Below are 19,094 nucleotides of genomic sequence, written 5' to 3' on the forward strand. Positions count from 1 at the left end.
CAACAGAAGGTGCAGTTTGTGGTCAGTCTGTGTGTGCATGTACAGGATTTATTTTAATATATAGTTACTTGCTGTAACACTTTGTCAACGTTGATCAAAATTTACAACCAAAATTACCTATGTAAGCTTTTAAAACAGGTAAACCCTTCCTAACTTTATAGACAATTATAATGGGGAGAAATATGTATACACATCAACATTTTGTAATCCAAAAACCATGTGTAAACAGGCACTAAATTTTTTTAAATGAACAAAGGAGTTCTATTGTGTTTTGATTGTTGGATAATGTAAGCATTTTACTTACTGAGAGACAGATGGTGAAATTTAGTGACTGATGTTGGTGACATACGCTTCCAGGGACCAAGCCCCTGTGAAAGCTAAACTCCATTTCGCTAACTCACTATTGTGAAATACCAGATATCTGTCTCCAACTGATAGTATTTTGTTTCTCGTCCTGTTCTGTATTTTCAGCTTAACTAGTAAAGGATACTGCAGTATTGTCTACGTATCAGATGTTAATTTCTTGATGAGACGGAGCTTTCTATGGCAAGGCAACGCCATTCAGTTCAGTTCCTTCAAAAACTTTGGGCTTCAGGCACTGATACCACACCTGGCTTTATATATGTGTTGAACCTTATGGTACTTTGTTTAGCCCCAAATTGAGTTAAAACCCCAGAGCGGATTCATTGAAAAGATATTCTGCAGTCTCACGATCATTAAAACTACCGTCTCCACCTTCCTGAGCTCAAGATTCACTCTTACCTGGCTATCAGTCTACATAAATCCCAGATAATGCAGAAATCTGCTGCTTATGTCTGGCCCAAAACTAAGTTGCTACCTCTGTCCTTACTGGCCATTATTGACTCCCCAAAACGCCAATTCATCTACTCTGTTGGACTCCTAACTTTCAAATCTCAGCATTATGTTGCTACACCTCACCTCTGTAAACCTGTACTCCACTGGCATTCAACTACTGCTATCTTCCATCTCCACTATTGGTAGAACTTTTAGTGTATGTGCCCATGCTCCACAGAATTCTCTTTCCCCACCTCACCACATCTCTAAACATCTTCAAAAACCTCCTCAAAAGCTGTGTATTCGATAGTGCTTCAATAACCTTTCTCAAATCCTCTTTTGTATCCTCTAAATTTTCTGCAAAGCATAATACATAGGAACCAGACTAGGCCTTTTTGTGGAAGAGAGTTCCAAACTGCTACCATCCTTCATATGTAAAAGTGTTTCACTCCTGAACATTGTGGCCCTAATTTTTACACCATGTCTCTTAGTCCTAGACTCCCTGACCAGCTAGTGATGGTTCCCAATTCAGAGAACTTTGGTAGATTATAGATAGGGCATCTGCAATATTCTCATCTACTTCCTTCTAAACCCTGGGATGGGAACCATCTGGTCCTCAAGATTTGTCACTCTTTAGTGCCATTATTTTCTTCATTGCTGTTATTTTGCTTGGCCTGCCCCTGATTCAGCATTAATTTCCTTGGGATGTCTGACATGTTGACCTATTCCTCTTTTGTAAATATGGGAACAAAGTAATTTATTTAGCATGTCTGCCGTTTCCTTATTTTCATTGACAGTATTGCCATTATCAGTCTTGAAGGGATCCACATTGCTCTTGACCAGCCACTTTTTCCTAATTGTAAAAACATTTGTGTATTGGTTTTGATATCCCTTGCAAGTTTCTTTTCAAACTTTTTGTAGCTCTTACTTATCTGTTTTGTCTCCCTTTGCTGTTCTTTGTATCTTTCCCATTCACCAGGATCTGTGCTATTTCTTGCATTTTTGTATGCTTTTTCTTTTAGTTTTGTGTTGTTTGTTACCTCTTTAGTTGTCCATGGCTATTTTTTTTGGCAAGTAGAGGCCTTGCCCGTTAGGGGTATCAAATTAAAAATAAGTTTTTTTTGAACACCTCCCACTGATCATCTATCATTTTGCCCATTAACTGACTTCCCCAGTTTACTGAGGACAGTCTCTGTCTCATCCCATTGAAGTTAGCCTTACCTAAATCTAGAATCTTATTAGCTGTTTTATGTTTCTCCCTTTTTAAACACTACATTGAACTCGATCATATAGAAAGACTTGCGTTTATATAGCGCCTTTCATGACCAACGGACATCTCAAACCACTTTGCAATCACCTCCTGACTCCCCACTTTTGAAGTGCAGTTACTGTTGTAATGTAGGAAATACAGCAGCTAACTTGCACACAGCAAGCTCCCCAAAACAGCAATGTGATAATGACCAGATAATCTGTTTCTGTGATGTTTATTGAGGGATGAGTATTGACCAGACAATCACTCCCCTGCTCTTCTTTGAAATAGTGCCATGGGATCTTTTGCGTCCACCTAAGAGGGCAGACGGAGCCTAGGTTTAACGTCTCATCTGAAAGACGGCATCTCCACCAGTGCAGCACTCACGCAGTACTGTGATGCAATGTCAGCATTGATTTTTGTGTTCAAGTCCTGGAGTGGGACTTGAACCTGGAACCTGCTAACTCAGAGGCAAGAGTTCTACCAACTGAGCCACAGCTTATGATAAATGTTCACACACCATTTGCCTGTTTAATAAATCTGGCTCATTACTCATTTCTAAAATCTAATATGACATGCCCCTTTGTTAGTTCTAGGACATATTGCTGCAGACGGCTATTCCAGACACATTTAAGAAATTCGCTACTTTTCTGATGTGCTAGTCTGTTTGTCCTAATCTTTATGAAAGCCATTATCCCCCAATAAAACCACTCTGCTTTTGCTACATGCTTGTCTAATCTCAGATTTATGAATCTACCACGGGGCCTATACATTACAGTCTTAAATCCTTTTCTGTTTCTTTAGTCTACCCATAAAGTCTCCACTGCCTGCTTATCTCTTGTTGTATCCTCTCTTACCATTTAAGTATTTTTATCCTAGATCATTAAGGCTGCTCCTGCCCTCTACAATTTTCCTTATCTTTCCTGTAGACATTATCACCTGGTATATTTAGTTCCCAATCCTGACCATCTTGCAGCCATGTCTCAGTATGGTTACTATGTCATACTCTTCAAGTTGAATTGCACTTGTAATTCATTCAGTTTATTCCTTATCCTCTATCAACATCCTAGTGGCTACCATTGACCAGAAACTGAACTGGAGTAGCCATATAAATACCGTGGCGATAAGAGCAGGTCAGAGGCTAGGAATCCTGCGGCGACTAACTCACCTCCTGACTCCCCAAAGCCTGTCCACCATCTGCAAGGCACAAGTCAGGAGTGTTATGGAATACTCTCCACTTGCCTGGATGGGTGCAGCTCCAACAACACTCAAGAAGCTCGACGTCATCCAGGACAAAGCAGCCCGCTTGATTGGCACCCCATCCACAAACATTCACTCCCTCCACCACAGACGCACAGTGGCAGCAGTGTGTACCATCTACAAGATGCATTACAGCAACATGCCAAGGCTCCTTAGACAGCACCTTCCAAACCTGCGACCTTTACCACCTCGAAGGACAAGAGCAGCAGATGCATGGGAACATCACCACCTGCAAGTTCCCATCCAAGTCACACACCATCCTGACTTGGAACTATATCGCCGTTCCTTCACTGTCGCTGGGTCAAAATCCTGGAACTCCCTTCCTAACAGCACTGTGGGTGTACCTACCTCACATGGACTGCAGCGGTTCAAGAAGGCAGCTCACCACCACCACCTTAAGGGCAATTAGGGATGGGCAATAAATGCTGGCATAGCCAGTGACGCCCACATCCCATGAATGAATTAAAAAAAATACATTTGACCCAAATATCTCGGGACACCTCAGTGGAAGGAGCTGTAAATTTTTAGAATTAAATGATGTTTTCAACATTTGCATTTGAAATCCTGCTTTATTTTCACAATTTTTCTCTCTCTCCCCACAGCCTAATAGACTGCTTTTTGCTTGATTCGGCAGCTGTCAGTATCACCATGTCCCCCACTGGAGACTTTCTGGCTTCTGCTCATGTAGATGACTTGGGAATTTACCTTTGGTATGTGCAATTTTTACAGAACCAAATTATTGTATTAATCATTTAATATGTTTCTTCAAATCAATTTTCAGACGGGAAAGTGAAAGTTTTCACATTTTTTCCAGTGTTTATTGACTATATTTTAGTTAATCATTTGTTCAAAGGTTACATGAGGAAGTATTAGTATTTTGAATGTTGTTGAGCACTTTCTGTATTCAGTGATCCAGTTAGCTTCTTGCATTGTGCCATTGTACAAAGGTATCAGTAGGTGTAATTATCAGTGCAATTACTGCTGCCCTTGTACTCCAAGATCACAGCAAATGCAATAATGTTATCAACTCTTACAAGAGATATCAGAAACCAAATTAATTGTACAAAATATAGACTTTACAATTCCAACATGCATTTCTATAGTAAAATGACTCAACGTGCTTACTAGGGGAATTTTTAAAAAAAATTGACACAGAGCCACAGGCGATATTAGGATAGGTGACCAAAAGCTTGGTGAAAGGGGTAGATTTTAAGGAGAAGGGAAAGGTAGAGATGTGGAGAAGTTCAGGGAAGGAGTTTCAGAGCATTGAACCTAGGCACTTAAAGGCTGTCAGTAGTGGAGAGATTAAAATTGGGGATGCGCTGATGGCCAGGATCTTGGGGCTTGAGGAGGATACAGAGAGAGGGAGGGGTAAGGCCATAGAGACATTTGAAAACAAATAAGGAGGAGAATTTTAAAATAGAGACATTGCCGGACCAGGCATCAATGTAGGTCAGTGGGTACTGGCATGATGGCTGAATGGCACTAGGTGTGAGTTAGAATACAGGCAGCAGCATTTTGGATGAGATCAAGTTGATGGAGGGTGAAAGATGGGAGGCCAGCAGGAGAGGGTTGGGATAGTCAAGTCTAGAGGAAACAAAGGCACGAATGAGGGTTTCAGCAGCAGATGAGCAGTCAGAGGGAGAGTATTCTGATGTTAGGAAGGTGCAAGTAAGCAGTCTTCGTGATTGAGTGAATGTGTGGTTAGAAGCTCATCTTGGGATCATATGTGACCCCAAGACTGTCTAGTTCAGCCTCCTCTTGTCTGCAGCCTTTGACACAGTTGACCACATCATCCTTCTCCAACGTAGCTGGGTGGGGCTGCACACAACTGGTTCCATTCTCATCTATTCAGCCATAGGCAAAGAATTACCTGCAATGGCTTCTCTTCTGGCTCCATTAGCTCTGGAGTGCTCCAGGATGTACCCTTGGCCCCACCCCCATTTCTCATATACATGTTGCCCCTCGGCGACATCATCCGAAAACATAGTAGCTTCCACATATATGCCAACAACACCCATCTCTACCTTGTCACCTCTCTCCACCCCTCCATGGTCTCCACTGTCCACCATTTGCTCCAACTGAATTTTGGGAAGACTGAAGCCATTGTCTTTAGTCCCTGCCACAAACTCCGTTCCCTAGCAATCAACTCCCATCTGTCTATCTGGCAACTGTCTTGAGGAGAAGGACAAGGAGGGATTGTTTAGCTTTAGTACAGTCACGTAATGTGATTTGTGACTTTGAGGCCTAACCAGTGATTTATAAAAGCTTACATAACTTCCTTGCTTTTGTGCTCTGTGCCTCTATTTTTAAAGCCAAAGATCATGTATGTTTTTAACAGCCATCTCAAATTGTCTTGCCACCATCAAAGATTTGTGTATGTGAACCCTGAGAGGTCCCTGTTGCTTTAAAATTGTACAATTTAATTTATATTGGGGGTGGAAGGTTATCGGGGGTAGGTGGAAATGTGGAGTAATCAGTTCAGCCATGAAATTATTGATTGGTGGAGCAGGCTCGAAGGGCCGAGTGGCCTACTCATGCTCTTAAATTCGTGTGTTCGTATGCCTCTCCTAATTTTTCCTTCCAAAATGCATCACTTCACATTTCTCTGCATTAAATTTCATCTGTCATGTGTCTGCCCATTTCACAAGTCCATGTCCTCCTGAAGTCTGCTACTATCCCCCTCAGAGTATATTACATTTCCAAGCTTTGTGCCATCGGCAAGATTTGAAAATATGCTTGTGTTTCTTAAATGTTGTGCATAGTTTAGTAAAGTTCCATTCATGTCCATGCATAGCAGAAGGTTATGGGTTCAAGTCTCACTTACATTCTTGAATTGGCGGCCACGTTTGGCTACAAATCAACAGTGTCTATGCTTCAAAAACAATTCATTGGTAGTGGAGCACTTTGAAACGACCTGAGGATATGAAATGTGCTACATAAATGAAGGTTGTTTTATTGTAGAATAGGGATGTCCAACCTTTTCGCATGGGGGCCACATTACAATTTTAGTTCCACATGGGGGGCTGATGAGACAATTTTGGAAAGATAAAGAAAAATTGATGTTACTATTAATCAAAACAACAACAAAAGTGCATTTTTGTGAAGAAGCTTTAAACGAGAAGACTAATTTATTGACTTACTTTCTGGACACTGTGTTGGACAGTGATTTAGTGAGATACCTCATATTTTGTTGCACAAGAAGTCAATGGTTGCCTCTACTGTTGTAGTGATGCGGAGTATTCTGGATAGATGTCTCTCTCTTTGCCCCCCGCTCTCTCTTTGTCCCCCGCTCTCGCCTGCCTTCGCTCTGTTTCACCTCTTTCTCTGCTCCCCTCTCACAATTGCAGAGAGTGGGAGCACTCAGCAGTTGGCTGATCTGTTTTTTTAAATCTCAAATTTAAATCTTAAATCGCAGCTGATAGAAATAAAAGCAAAATACTGCAGATGCTGGAAATTTGAAAGAAAAACTGGAAATGCTGGAAATACTCAGCAGGTCTGGCAGCATCTGTGGAAAGAGAAGCAGAGTTAATGTTTCAGGTCAGTGACCCTTCAGAACTGACAAATATTGGAAATATAAAAGATTTTAAGCAAGTAAAGTGGGGGGTGGAGCAAGAGATAACAAAAGAGAAGGTGTTGATAGGAGAAGGTCACAAAGAATACCTTCTGGTCAGTTATTCTCTGTGACTTTGTCCTATCAACACCTCTTTTGTTATGTCTTGCTCCAACCACCCCCCCACCCCCCCGCTTTACTTGCTTAAAATCTTTTACATTTCTAATATTTGTCAGTTCTGAAGAAGGGTCACTGACCTGAAACGTTAACTCTGCTTCTCTCTCCACAGATGCTGCCAGACCTGCTGAGTATTTCCAGCATTTCCAGTTTTTATTATCGCAGCTGACAGATGCCGACATCGGGGACAGCAGTTTCTGAACTTCGGAGTTTCAGTGTTTTCCGGTGGGCTTTTAAAAAATCCCATATCTGTCCGAAGTTTACAAACTGCTGTTCCCGATGTCAGTATCTGTCAGCTGTGAAACTCCATTGAATTTTCTTTAAAACGCCTGTCTGCAAGAAGAAGGCAAAGGGAAATTTCTCCTCTCCGGTTACGGACCCCTGATGAGGAACGGCCTTGGGTATGGTTTGCACCCACAGGCCAGATTCTGGCCTACGGGGCCATATGTTCGACCCTGTTATAGAGGCATAACTGCACATAACCATGTGGGTAGACACTGTAAGGGTCAGACATCAATGTGTTGTCAAGGAATTTGATTTTAGAAAATGTATGTTTCCTTTCAAAAAAATAAAGTGGGGTGACCATGAAATGCATGCCAACAGCAATGTTAATTTGGATGAGCAGCAAATCATAGGTCCTTTTCTCCCTTTGTTTGTTTAGGTCCAACAAGACGCTGTATGATATTATTTCCCTTCGACCGCTTCCTGCTGATTATCAACCTCCTTTTGTAATGCTTCCTGGAATGTGCCAACAAGGTTTCTGCATTTAAATTTTACTTTTCCAGGTTGCTTAATATTGTGTACATGATTCTATGCAAATGATTAAAACCACATATATAAATAAAATTGGTTATTTTGCTTTCTTGGGTTCTGTTTAAAAACCTGTAATGCATGTGCAGGTTTAATTACAATTACACTTTTTTATTACCTAAATGCTTCCTGTTAAGTTTATTACAACTTGTTGCCATTTGTTTTTCTTTATTTTAAAAAGCCAGTTTAATTTTTTTTAATGTGGAAACCATTTGTTTTAGAGCTGGAGACTTCAGATAATGAAGAGGAAGTAGAAGACCAAATGATAGAATATGATTCATCTGAACAGCTCGGAGAGCAGTTGGTGACTCTCTCTTTGCTTCCAGAATCACGCTGGAAAAATCTCCTCAACCTCGATGTTATCAAGGTAACAAATACTTTGCATTTTAAATTTTAGTTTAAATTTTCTTGAATGAGTATTTTTATGCTGTTGTTTATAGTGGTACATGAGGATATCGCATGCTTTTTTAAAAAAAAAGGTCAAAATGGTTGTCATTACTCTGCTTTCTGTGCACATATATTGCTTTGTTTACATATTTTACTGATGGTTTACAATATCTAGTATTGTTCACTCATGGTTTAAATGTTGGAAATTGCTTACTACCTAAATTTCAGTTAAATGTTTATTTTTGAATGTTTATTTAGTAACTTTATCAGAAGCCATATGTTCATTATCCGTAAGTTATTTGAGAACTCTGGATAATTTTAATTGGTTTAAATGTTAAATCAAACTAATGATGCCATCATGTATTTTATTAAAACTTCTCTTCGTCATTTTAAAATCAGGCTTTATACAGTGGGGGTGGCGCAGTGGTTAGCACCGCAGCCTCACCGCTCCAGTGACCCGGGTTCGGTTCTGGGTACTGCCTGTGCAGAGTTTGCAAGTTCTCCCTGTGACTGCGTGGGTTTCCTCCGGGTGCTCCGGTTTCCTCCCATATGCCAAAGACTTGCGGGTTGATAGGTAAATTGGCCATTGTAAAAAAAAAAAAATTGCCCCTAGTGTAGGTAGGTGGTAGGAGAATTGAGGGAAGGTGGGGATGTGAGAAGGAAAATGGGATTAATGTAGGATTAGTATAAATGGGTGGTTGATGGTCGGCGCGGACCCGTTGGGCCGAAGAGCCTGTTTCGGTGCTGTATCTCTCTATGACTCTATCTCTTGTGTTCCGATCATCAATCTGTTTTGTTTGGCTGATCTACAGAAAAGAAATCAACCAAAGGAACCACCTAAAGTGCCCAGATCTGTTCCCTTCTTCATTCCAACTGTTCCTGGCCTAGTCCCTCACTTTGCTGCTGTAGAACAACAGACTGCTGCAGACCAGGTAGGAGGGAAACCAGTAATATATGATTTATGCCTATGGCGATACTAACATTGTTCAAGCCAGGCCATAAGCTTGTGTTTGAGCCTTTTGCAAGCTTTTGACATTTAAGCTGTTTTGTTTATTTGTTTTCTTGGTTTGAAATGTTACAGGTCTGGAAGAGATGTCAGAAGTAAAATTAAGTGACACTTAAAATCTGTTGCTTAAAATATGCAGCCAGTTAGATCCATCTTAATTCCATCATATCAAAAGGAAAACTAGATATTTTCCTTAAGTTGCATCAAAATTGTAGTTTATTTGAATTGATAACAATATAGTCATGGACTGTATCTGATGCAGTATGATGGAGGATTGTTAAGAATTAATGTAATCTAGATGAAATTCTCTACATCGATTCAGAAACTAATAAGCATCAAGACCATTGTAACATGTTTCACAACAGGAGGTATGTGTTATAAATCTTGTTTCCAAGACTTTAAACAAAATTCAGGATATTTTCTACATTTGAATTCATTTCTGTAGTATTGTAAAATATAGATGTACTGTGCAAAGGAAGTTCTGAAATCAGAGTAAAAGATGCTGAAATCTTATTTAATTCTAAATCTTTTTTTCCTATTCTCAGTCCAAAGTAGTAAATCTGGGCATATTGGCACAAAAAACAGAATTGTACATGCAGCTGGAGGATGCTCTGAACACCAACAATTGTAAGTAACTTGCGCACAACTTTTTCTTCAATTGAGTGTGCTTAATATCCCTTTTATTGATAGAAATATTGCCAATATTCTGCACTTCTAGCATTGGCCTATGCCATGTAAAAATAGTAAGAGTGGTCCTCAAGGAGATCAAATCAACATGAAACATTTAACTTCTTAGGAGTGCCATCTTATTTTTTCCAATGTTGTCGAGCATATGTAGCAATCTTAGCAAAGAGGCAGAAATCTCATGTCTTTAACAAGTTATTCAGTTCTGTTGCCTTGGTTCTCTGTATATGATGTTGTGACTATGTAAATGATCTATTTCCTTACTTCTGCCTGCTTTATCCATGAAAAAACTGTTGGAAGTGTTACAACCGAGGCTGGAGGAGTGCACTATCTTTCTCTAGTCCCACTTCTCCATGGGTCACAACATATTTTTAAATGTTTTACCGAGTTACTGATACGGCCAATTATATACTTTTATCTATTTTAGTTTCAGAATAAAATCCACCAACCAGGTTTTTTAATAAACAACAAAATTTTTAATTTATTATAAAACAAGACTTATCCAGTAAAGATGCAAAACATTAACACACAGATTCAAATATGAAAGTTAGTAGATATTTCCTTCTAGATACCCAACACACACATGCACACGCACATAGATACACACCCCGATTAGATTTTTTTTAAAAATTCTCTGCAGAGGTCTTTTACCAAAAAAAAAACAACAAAGAATACTTTGGCCAAATACTTGTTAATTCTTGAAGAAAAAGGATAAGATAGTGTCCCAAATGGCATACAGTCTGGCGTCCGAGTACACGTAGACGGGTCACTGCGATCTTTTCTGCAACAGTTCTTTTCGGGCAGTGTCGAAAATTAACCAGGCAGGTTTTCCAGGAGCTTCTCAGGAGAAATGTGGCATCAGGGGTTTTAGCTCTCACACTGGATTTTTCAGGGTCTCTTGGAGAAGTGGAGGAAAGATGAGCTGGGTGTTTCTTTCAGCAGGCTACAAACCCAGCTGACTCAAAACAGTATGCAAAAATGAAACCCACTCTTGAGCACCATAAATCTTGACATGTAGCTTCTCTTGTAAACAATTCCCATAGTCGGGAAGCCCCTGTTGTTTACTTTACTGAAGACGTGAAATCCAGTAAATGTTGTTGTTAAACAGAAAACTCAAGACCTAAAGTCTTTCCGTTGATCTTTAAAAAAAAAACATATCCATGCATCTCTTCAATTCGAAAACACGAGTCCTCAAAAAATATTAAATTTCATAACAGAAGGGACATGTGGATTGTGCAAGAATCCATTTTCCACAACTTTCCTTTTCTGTCTGGAAAATGTTCCTTGTTTTTGCTCATCTATTACAAATGACCTGACTACGATTGTATTCTTGTGATATAGGGGTTCATATGGCTTTTATAGTGTGACTGGTTTGTTAAGAGCGCAACCCTGAACTACTATATAGATAATGTAGATAAAAATGAAGATGCAGCGCATATTCTTCAGAGAGTATATAGAATGAGGAGTAAAGTGTAGCTTGATTGCTTCTGGATAAATCATGTGCTTAGCATACATATGAAAATGATGTGGTAAATAAGTGGGCTGGTCATGTAGTCCCACATTCCATCAAACCCCAGCATCGGCACCATTGCATCAGTTTGTTTCCCATCAGCTGTTTGTTGCTGCTCATGTTTCTTGCTATGAATTGCATTTCTCCACAAGAATAGGTTCAATGATAGTCATTGCAGTTTCACACTTTGGAAATGGTTTCTGTTTTTTTACAGTAGGATTTTTTTTATCGTGTTATCCTGAGAATAGGTTACTGGCATTGGTTGATGAACCTCTAAAACAAATATGTTTGTTAGGATGCAAACAAATCAGGGACAATAAAATCAATGCTGGTAACTTGTTTAAAGGTTCAGCTGCAAGCAGTGTTCTTTCCTGGGTTCTAGGTAAGAATTGTCAGCCAGACAGCCACATAGAGATGTGAAAAGGAACAGTAGCAGAATGGTAATGTTATTGGACTAGTGATCCAGAGGCCCTCACTAATGTTATGGGGACCGAATTCAAATTGCACCACAGCAGCTTGGGGAATTTAAGTTCAATTAAATAATAAATCCGGAATAAAAAAACTTGTCTCCGTATTGATGATCATGAAACTACTGGATTGTCATAAAACTCCATCTGGCTCACTGATGTCCTTCAGGGAACAAAATCTGCAGTCCTTACCTAGTCTGGCCTACACATGACACCAGATCCACAGCCACTCAGTTGTATCAAAACCATTACAGAAAAGTTGAATAAGAATAAAACCGGATGGACCATCTGGCATCGTCCTAGGCAGGCTAAGCATTGCATGTGCTCTTCTATTTCTCCATTCTGTAACATTTCAGGACTTGCACAATTGGACTAGTTCATATTTCCCTAGCTAAAGGCTCTTTTCTCCTGATGTTGGACCTTGCGCAACCCAAATTTCTAACAGTCCCAGCCTTTCTACAGGTTAGATTAACCATGCATAAGAGTGGGTTATTCTGTTAATCTATCTGGACTTTTCTTGTCTTGTTCCCCAGTTTTCTAGGAAACCTGTGTGTCTGCATGAATGGTGGTTATCATTTTCAGGATAAATATACAAAGTAATGCAAGCTTTAGATCATATGGCAACACCAGTGACCAATTCCTTGTTCCCTAGACAGCAATAGAGGGAGCAAATAAATCAGGCAGTAGCAAATGACTATTTCTAAAGAGCTAAATCACATTGAAATTTTATGCTACGTACAAAGTGTCTGTTCACCTTTGTTGTCATAGAATATTCCCCTTGGCATTGATACATGCAAAACATTGTTTGCATTTATAATAACCTAAATGCAGTATATGGCAGACTTTAAATGCTTTTCAAAGTGAAGTAGTCCTATGACAATTGCCGATGCTCACATTAATTACAAACTTGGTTGAAGATGAAATCCAGGCTGTTACACTACAACAGGAAGCAACCTAGCAATAAGATCCATGGTTTTTGTTGTATTATTCCAGAGAATCGCATGGCTGCGTTTAGCTTTCCTGCCGTGCAAGAATTGGCATTTTTGTGGAACAGGTGGAGAAGCTGTCATAATCTTTTAAGAAAAGTCAGACTGATATGCATGCAATGATGGATGGCTATGAAAAACAATCTTTCAAGAGCTTCTGTCACTTTGTTGAGCCAAAGCCTAGTCTTTTTGAATAATTTGAGTATAAGGTTAATACTTGGATTGTGCACCTCAGTCTCACTTAACAACTAAGTGGATTTCCAGAGCAACTAATTGAATACGCCTGCCAAATAGGAATGTCACTGAACATTTCTTGGATTAAATTTCAAGGGGCAAAGTAACCATAACAAGGTATTTTCCTTCTGATTTCTTCCAGACCCCAAGATTTCAGGTTACAGACTTTCCATTTCTATTTGTCCCTGAAAAATGTATTTATCAAACTGTAGCAAGTAACAGGTAATTAATGTGGGAACTGGAACAAATCAAAAAATTAATTCATAGAAGTAGCAAGCTAACCTGAATACTGCATTTGTCTTGATGCCCCGTGTGCAACACCATGGGAGGTAAACTAGTATAGTTATACATTTAGTAGATACAAATTGAAGCTGTTGTACACATTCCTGTTCTTTAAAAAGTTAAAGGTTTTTGGAAGGCATACTCCCAAGGACCAGAGTTGTTTCAGGTAAGCAACAATTATGGGTCATGATGTTAAGGGGCATGAGATCAGTGTTTTAAGTATAAGGCTAGCCAGAAAAAACACAGAAGGAGCAGGTAGCCTAAGACAAGTGATAAGGCAGGCAGCTACTACACCACCAAGGAAAACAAATAGAACTTGTGGGAGACTGATAAACTGTAGCCGGCTTGGGCAGTCTCTATTTAAGAAAAAAAGATGCAGGAAGTAAATGAAATTTAGTTAAGATTAAATTGAATTGAGCGGCTGCATCACAGCAGCACCACCTGTGGCCAGGGAAAGGGCAGTTATAGTGTGATAAATGTTGACTTGTTTTTTCAATTGTAAAATGTTGAATGTTCCAGAGGGTTTTTTCCATGATAAGTGTTGACATGAGAGAGTGACAAAATCATGACTGCAGAAAATGAGGTTTGTGATCAGAAAGTGTGCGTCATACACAAAACTTTTAATCTACATAGCTGCAGTAGCACAGTGGTTATATTACTAGACAGCTGGCTCAGTCACACATAATCCCAGCTTGGATGTTCCTTTATCATTGCTGTCAAAATCTAGGAACCCACTATGTAATAGCATTGTGGGAGTACATTCACCACACTTAATGCAATAGTTGAAGAAGGCAAGTTGCTGCCTTTTGAAGAGCAACCAAGGATGGGAGATAAATGTTGGCCATGCCAGCGACATCCAGGTCCCAAGAATGAATCTTTTAAACGTTAATACAACTTGACCTTTTTTCAGGATACTGTGTTAAAATATTCATATATTTTTCCTCTCTCTGGGGAAGATCTGCTAGTTTTATTAAAATTCTAGTTCATAAATTATAGTCATAACAGCCGGGAAGGAGGCCATTCGGCCCATCGAATACATGCCAGCTCTCAATAGAGCAATCCACTTAATCCCAATTCCCTGTTCTATCCCTGTAGCCCTGCAAGTTTATTTCCCTCAAGTGTCCATTTAATTTCCTTTTGAAATTATTGATTGTCTCCGCTTGCACCACCCTCGTAGGCAGCGACATCCAGGTCATTATTTACTCGCTGTGTAAAAAAAAAAAAGTTGTTCTTCCCATCCTTCTGTATCTCTTGCTCATAACAAAGAACAAAGAAAATTACAGCACAGGAACAGGCCCTTCGGCCCTCCAAGCCTACGCCGATCCAGATCCTCTATCTAAACCTGTCGCCTATCTATAACCTTAAATCTGTGTCCCCTAGACCTTGTACCATCAGCTAATGGGAATAGCTTTTCTTTGTTTATTTTATCTAAACTTGTCAAAATCTTGTACACTTCCATCAAATCTCCCCTCAAATGAAAATAGCAAGTGCTGGAAATACTCAGCAGGTCTGACAGCATCTGTGGAGAGAGAAACAGAGTTAGCGTTTCAGGTCTGTGACCTTTCATCAAAACTAGCAAAGGTTAGAAATATAATAGGCTTTTAGCAACTGAAAAGGGGGATGGTGGAAGAAGAACAAAAGGAAAGGACAAATGGCAGGTTATGATCAATATATTACCAGTGTCTGTCCTGTAATTGTGGTGGACATATACTTCAAGATGCTTAAGAGCTAGTAATAAGCCCAGAGTTTCTTTTTCCACTGTTGAATATCTCTTTTGGTGTCGATTTAGCTTTTTGGAAAAGTATCCCACTGGGCTTTCTATGCCCGATTCATTGTCTTGTAACAGGACTGCACTGACCCCCAGGTCACGAGCATCAATTGCTACCTTGAAGGGCTTAGTGAAATTTGGGGCAGCCAACACTGGTTCATTGATCCAAATAGTTTTCAGCTTTTCAAAAGATGCTTGGCACTCACCTGATCACACTACCTTGGCTTTTTTTTTTATAGCAAATCAATCAGTAGAGCAGCTATAGTAATACAATTTGGCACAAACTTGCGGTAGAAACCACACATCCCCAAAACCCTCTTGATTTCTTGCTTCGCCTCGGGCAGGGAAGTCCATCAATGCTTGTCCTTGCCCTACTATATGCCCAAGGTAGGTTATTCTCACTTTTGCACATTCACTTTTGGCACGGTTTATCACCAAATCAGCCAACTAAGTTTGTAAATGGATCTTCTAGTTGCTCCAAGTGTCACTGTATACCAGCACATCAAGATAAACCACAGAGTTAGGAACACTGGCTGCCATTTGGTTCATTAGTCTCTGAAAAGTGGCTGGGGTACTTTTTAGCCCAAATGGCATCTGGAAAAGACCGTCAGGTGTGACAAAGGCGGATATTTATTTAGCTCGGTGTGTTAAAGGGACCTGCCAGTATCTCTTTAACAAATCTATTTTGATAAGAAATGTGGCACTGCCAACTCTGTCAATACAGTCTTCCAAGCGAGGAATGGGGTAGGAGTCACAAGAACAGAAGAAATGGGAGTAGGAATAGACCTGTCTGCCTTTGTTACTGCATTAACCTTTCTGTAGTCTATGCAGAATCTGTCAGGTTTAGGCACTAACATGACTGGGGAATTCCAGCTCCTTTGACTGGGTTCAGTTAGTGGTTTTCCAACATGTATTAGATTTCTGCTTTTACTTGGGCCTGTTTCTCTGGACTTAAGCGATAAGGATGCTGTTTTGTAGGAAATGATTCCCTGACATCCACATCATGTGTGGCTGAGGTTGTACATCCTGGCTTGCCCCTACAGACTCCTTTTTAAATGCTTTGAGTAGCCTTGTTCAGTCTTCTCGTTCTGCATCTATATATGAAAGCATAGTGACTAATCTCCCTAACAATTCCGTATTGGTTAACCAGATAGTAGGAGATTCAGTTTGAGAATTGGCTAGGCTTCCTTCTGCCTCATCCTCACTATCCCTTTCATCCTTCACTGTCCCTACTACCTGACATACCTGTGCTTGCTTATCCTCCTCCCGGTGATGATATTGTTTCAATATATTGATATGACACAGCCAATTTCTTTTTCCAGCAATCTGGGGTGTCAATCAAATAATTTACTTTACCAGTTCTTTTGACCACTTTATATGGACCACTGAACCATGCTTTCAGCAGTTCACCCTGTAAAGGCAATAATACTGACACTTCATCCCCTGGTTGAAATGTTTGATTCTTGGCATGCTTGTCTGCCCATTTACGGTTGTTTGGGAAGCTTTAAGGTGTTCCTGAGCCACTTTGCAGGCTCTCGTGAGCCGCTCCCGGAACACGGATACATAATCTAACACGGAAGATTCGTCCCACTGTTCTTAAAAACCTTTCTTTGATTAGTTTTAGAGGACCTCTTAGCTCATATCCATAAACTGATTCAAAAGGACTAAAACTGTTAGACTCATTAGGTGACTCTTTAGTGGCAAACAAAAGAAATTCCAACCCTTTGCCCCAATCATGGGGATAGTCTTTACATTATGCCCTGATCATCGTTTTGAGGGTCTGATGGTACCGTTCTAAAGCCCCTTGTGTCTGTGGGTGGTAGGCAGATGACTTTAACTGTGTTTTACTCAGATTACGCATAACTTCCTGAAAAGTATTTGACACAACATTGGAGCCTTGATCCGACTGAATCTCAATCGGTAATCCATATCTAGTGAAGAACTGGGTTAATTTCTCTACCATTACCTTAGCAGAAATTGTTCTCGAGGGAATGGCCTCTGGGAACCGAGTAGCCATGTCCACAATAGTGAGTATGTCCCGTTTTTGTTTTTGGTAAAGGTCTCACACAGTCTACCAGCACCCTACGAAATGGTTCCCCAAAAACTGGTGTGGGAATTAGAGGTGCCAGTTTGATGGCAGGTTGCGGTTTTCCCACAATCTGGCACGTATGGCACGTTTTACAAAATGCAGCATGTCCTTGGAAAGTCCTGGCCAGTAAAAATGGCGACTTATCCGTGATTGGGTCTTCTGGATCCCCACATGTCCCGCCGTTGGAATTTCATGGGCTATCGTTAATATTTTCCGGCAATACTTGGGCGGTACCGCTATCTGGTGAACTACCATCCATTCTTCATCCGCAGGTCTGTGAGGAGGTCTCCACTTTCTCATCAGAATCCCACTTTTAATATAGTAGCCTTCCGGAACTGCTTTTGCTTCAGCTTCAGTTAGAGCCTGTTGTGCCACTTTACTTAACTCTGGATCGGCTTGCTGAGCCTTGATCAGAGAAGACTTATTGAACATTTCCTTTGGATTATCCAAATTCCCAAAGAAAGTTTGATATTCAGATATCTGTCTGTGGTGCCAATTTGATTTCCGACAATGGAACTTGTTTAGCCAGTGCTCAGGTTACTGTACATGAAGGAAAAATTCCTGGAACCTTTTCCTGCAACAGCTCTGTCTCTTTGACTTCACTTGGTCTTTCTGTAACTACTGCTGAAGCTACTACCTTCGCTGCAGCCAAATCATTCCCCAGGAGGTGGTCAACTCGGTCTATAGGCAAACTATGCACAACTCCCACAGTTACTGTTCCAGACATTAGGTCACACTCCAGGTGCATCCAATACAAATCTATATACTCCCTGCCAATACCATTCACTAAAACCTTGGCATTTCCCCAGCAAAAGAGTTTGGGTGGCTCCTCTATCCCTAAGTATAACTATATGTTTACCTGCCTCACTTGAGGGATAAGGAGTTACTTTTCCTTTTGACAAGAGTTCCCTCTAACTCTTCGGTATCTTGTTCACATCCCCCACGCTCTCAGCGGTTTTTAGTACTTGGCCTTGCAGCTGCAGTCAGCGCTACAGCCTGTTCTATCATACTCCCAGTCAGGGCCCCTTTGTCTGCATCGGCCTTGTGTAGCCCAATAAGTCCCATGGGTTTACCCCACAACTTCCAGCATTCTGCACGAAGGTGTCCCACCTTGTGGCAATGGAAACAATTAGGTTTGCAGACCTCAATTCCACCCTTAGCATCTTACTTTCTGGCCTGAGGAGGAGATCCTGAGGTGTTCCCAGCTATCCCTTCTTGTCCCCAGTTACTTGCCTTCCTTTCACCTTCTATCCTTCTCGGGTCTGTGGGGTGACGAACAAAGGATTTGGGCTTCTAAACAAGCTTGTAATCATCAGCGATCTCAGCTGCCTGTCTGGCTGTTGAAACCTTCTCATTCTCTACATGGGTTTTCACTAATGGAGGGAGTGAATTTTTAAATTCTTCCAGGAAAATAATTTCCCTGAAGTTCTCATACATGGCCTCTACTTCTAGTGCCCATATCCAATGATTAAAATTAATTTGCTTTACCCTCTCGAATTCTATATAAGTCTGCCCAGGCTGTTTCCGGAGGTTCCGAAATTTCTGCCTATAAGCATCAAGGACCAACTCCTAAGCAGCGAGAATAGCCTGTTTTGCCATCTCATAATCTGCGGAAGCCTCCTCAGAAAGCATGGCATAAACTTCATGAGCTCTGCCCATCAACCTGCTTTGCATGAGCTTTCCTTTGGCCACTTCATCTTTCTGGCTGACTTTTTAAAGAAATTAAAAGTGCCTCTACGTCCCTTTCCTCAAACTTTGAGAGGGCTTGCACAAACTTTAACAGCTCTCCACTGGGTCCTGGGCTGGAGTCAGATCTTTCCTCACCAAAATTTTCCTT

At 40.6% G+C, this 19,094-nt stretch overlaps 1 protein-coding gene across 2 annotated transcripts in view; it reads left to right on the plus strand.

Moving 5' to 3' along the window:
• wdr36 (WD repeat domain 36) overlaps positions 1 to 19,094 on the plus strand; it is a 189,069-nt gene that overhangs the window by 148,017 nt on the left and 21,958 nt on the right. For both annotated transcript variants that reach the window (XM_068029813.1, XM_068029814.1), the window contains exons 17-21: positions 3,907 to 4,014; positions 7,696 to 7,790; positions 8,066 to 8,211; positions 9,044 to 9,163; positions 9,783 to 9,864. In XM_068029813.1, coding sequence (XP_067885914.1) covers positions 3,907 to 4,014; positions 7,696 to 7,790; positions 8,066 to 8,211; positions 9,044 to 9,163; positions 9,783 to 9,864 — 551 coding nt within the window. The remainder of the gene's footprint in view (positions 1 to 3,906; positions 4,015 to 7,695; positions 7,791 to 8,065; positions 8,212 to 9,043; positions 9,164 to 9,782; positions 9,865 to 19,094) is intronic.

This window comes from Heterodontus francisci, chromosome 4, assembly GCF_036365525.1.
Source record: "Heterodontus francisci isolate sHetFra1 chromosome 4, sHetFra1.hap1, whole genome shotgun sequence".
NCBI lineage: Eukaryota > Metazoa > Chordata > Chondrichthyes > Heterodontiformes > Heterodontidae > Heterodontus > Heterodontus francisci.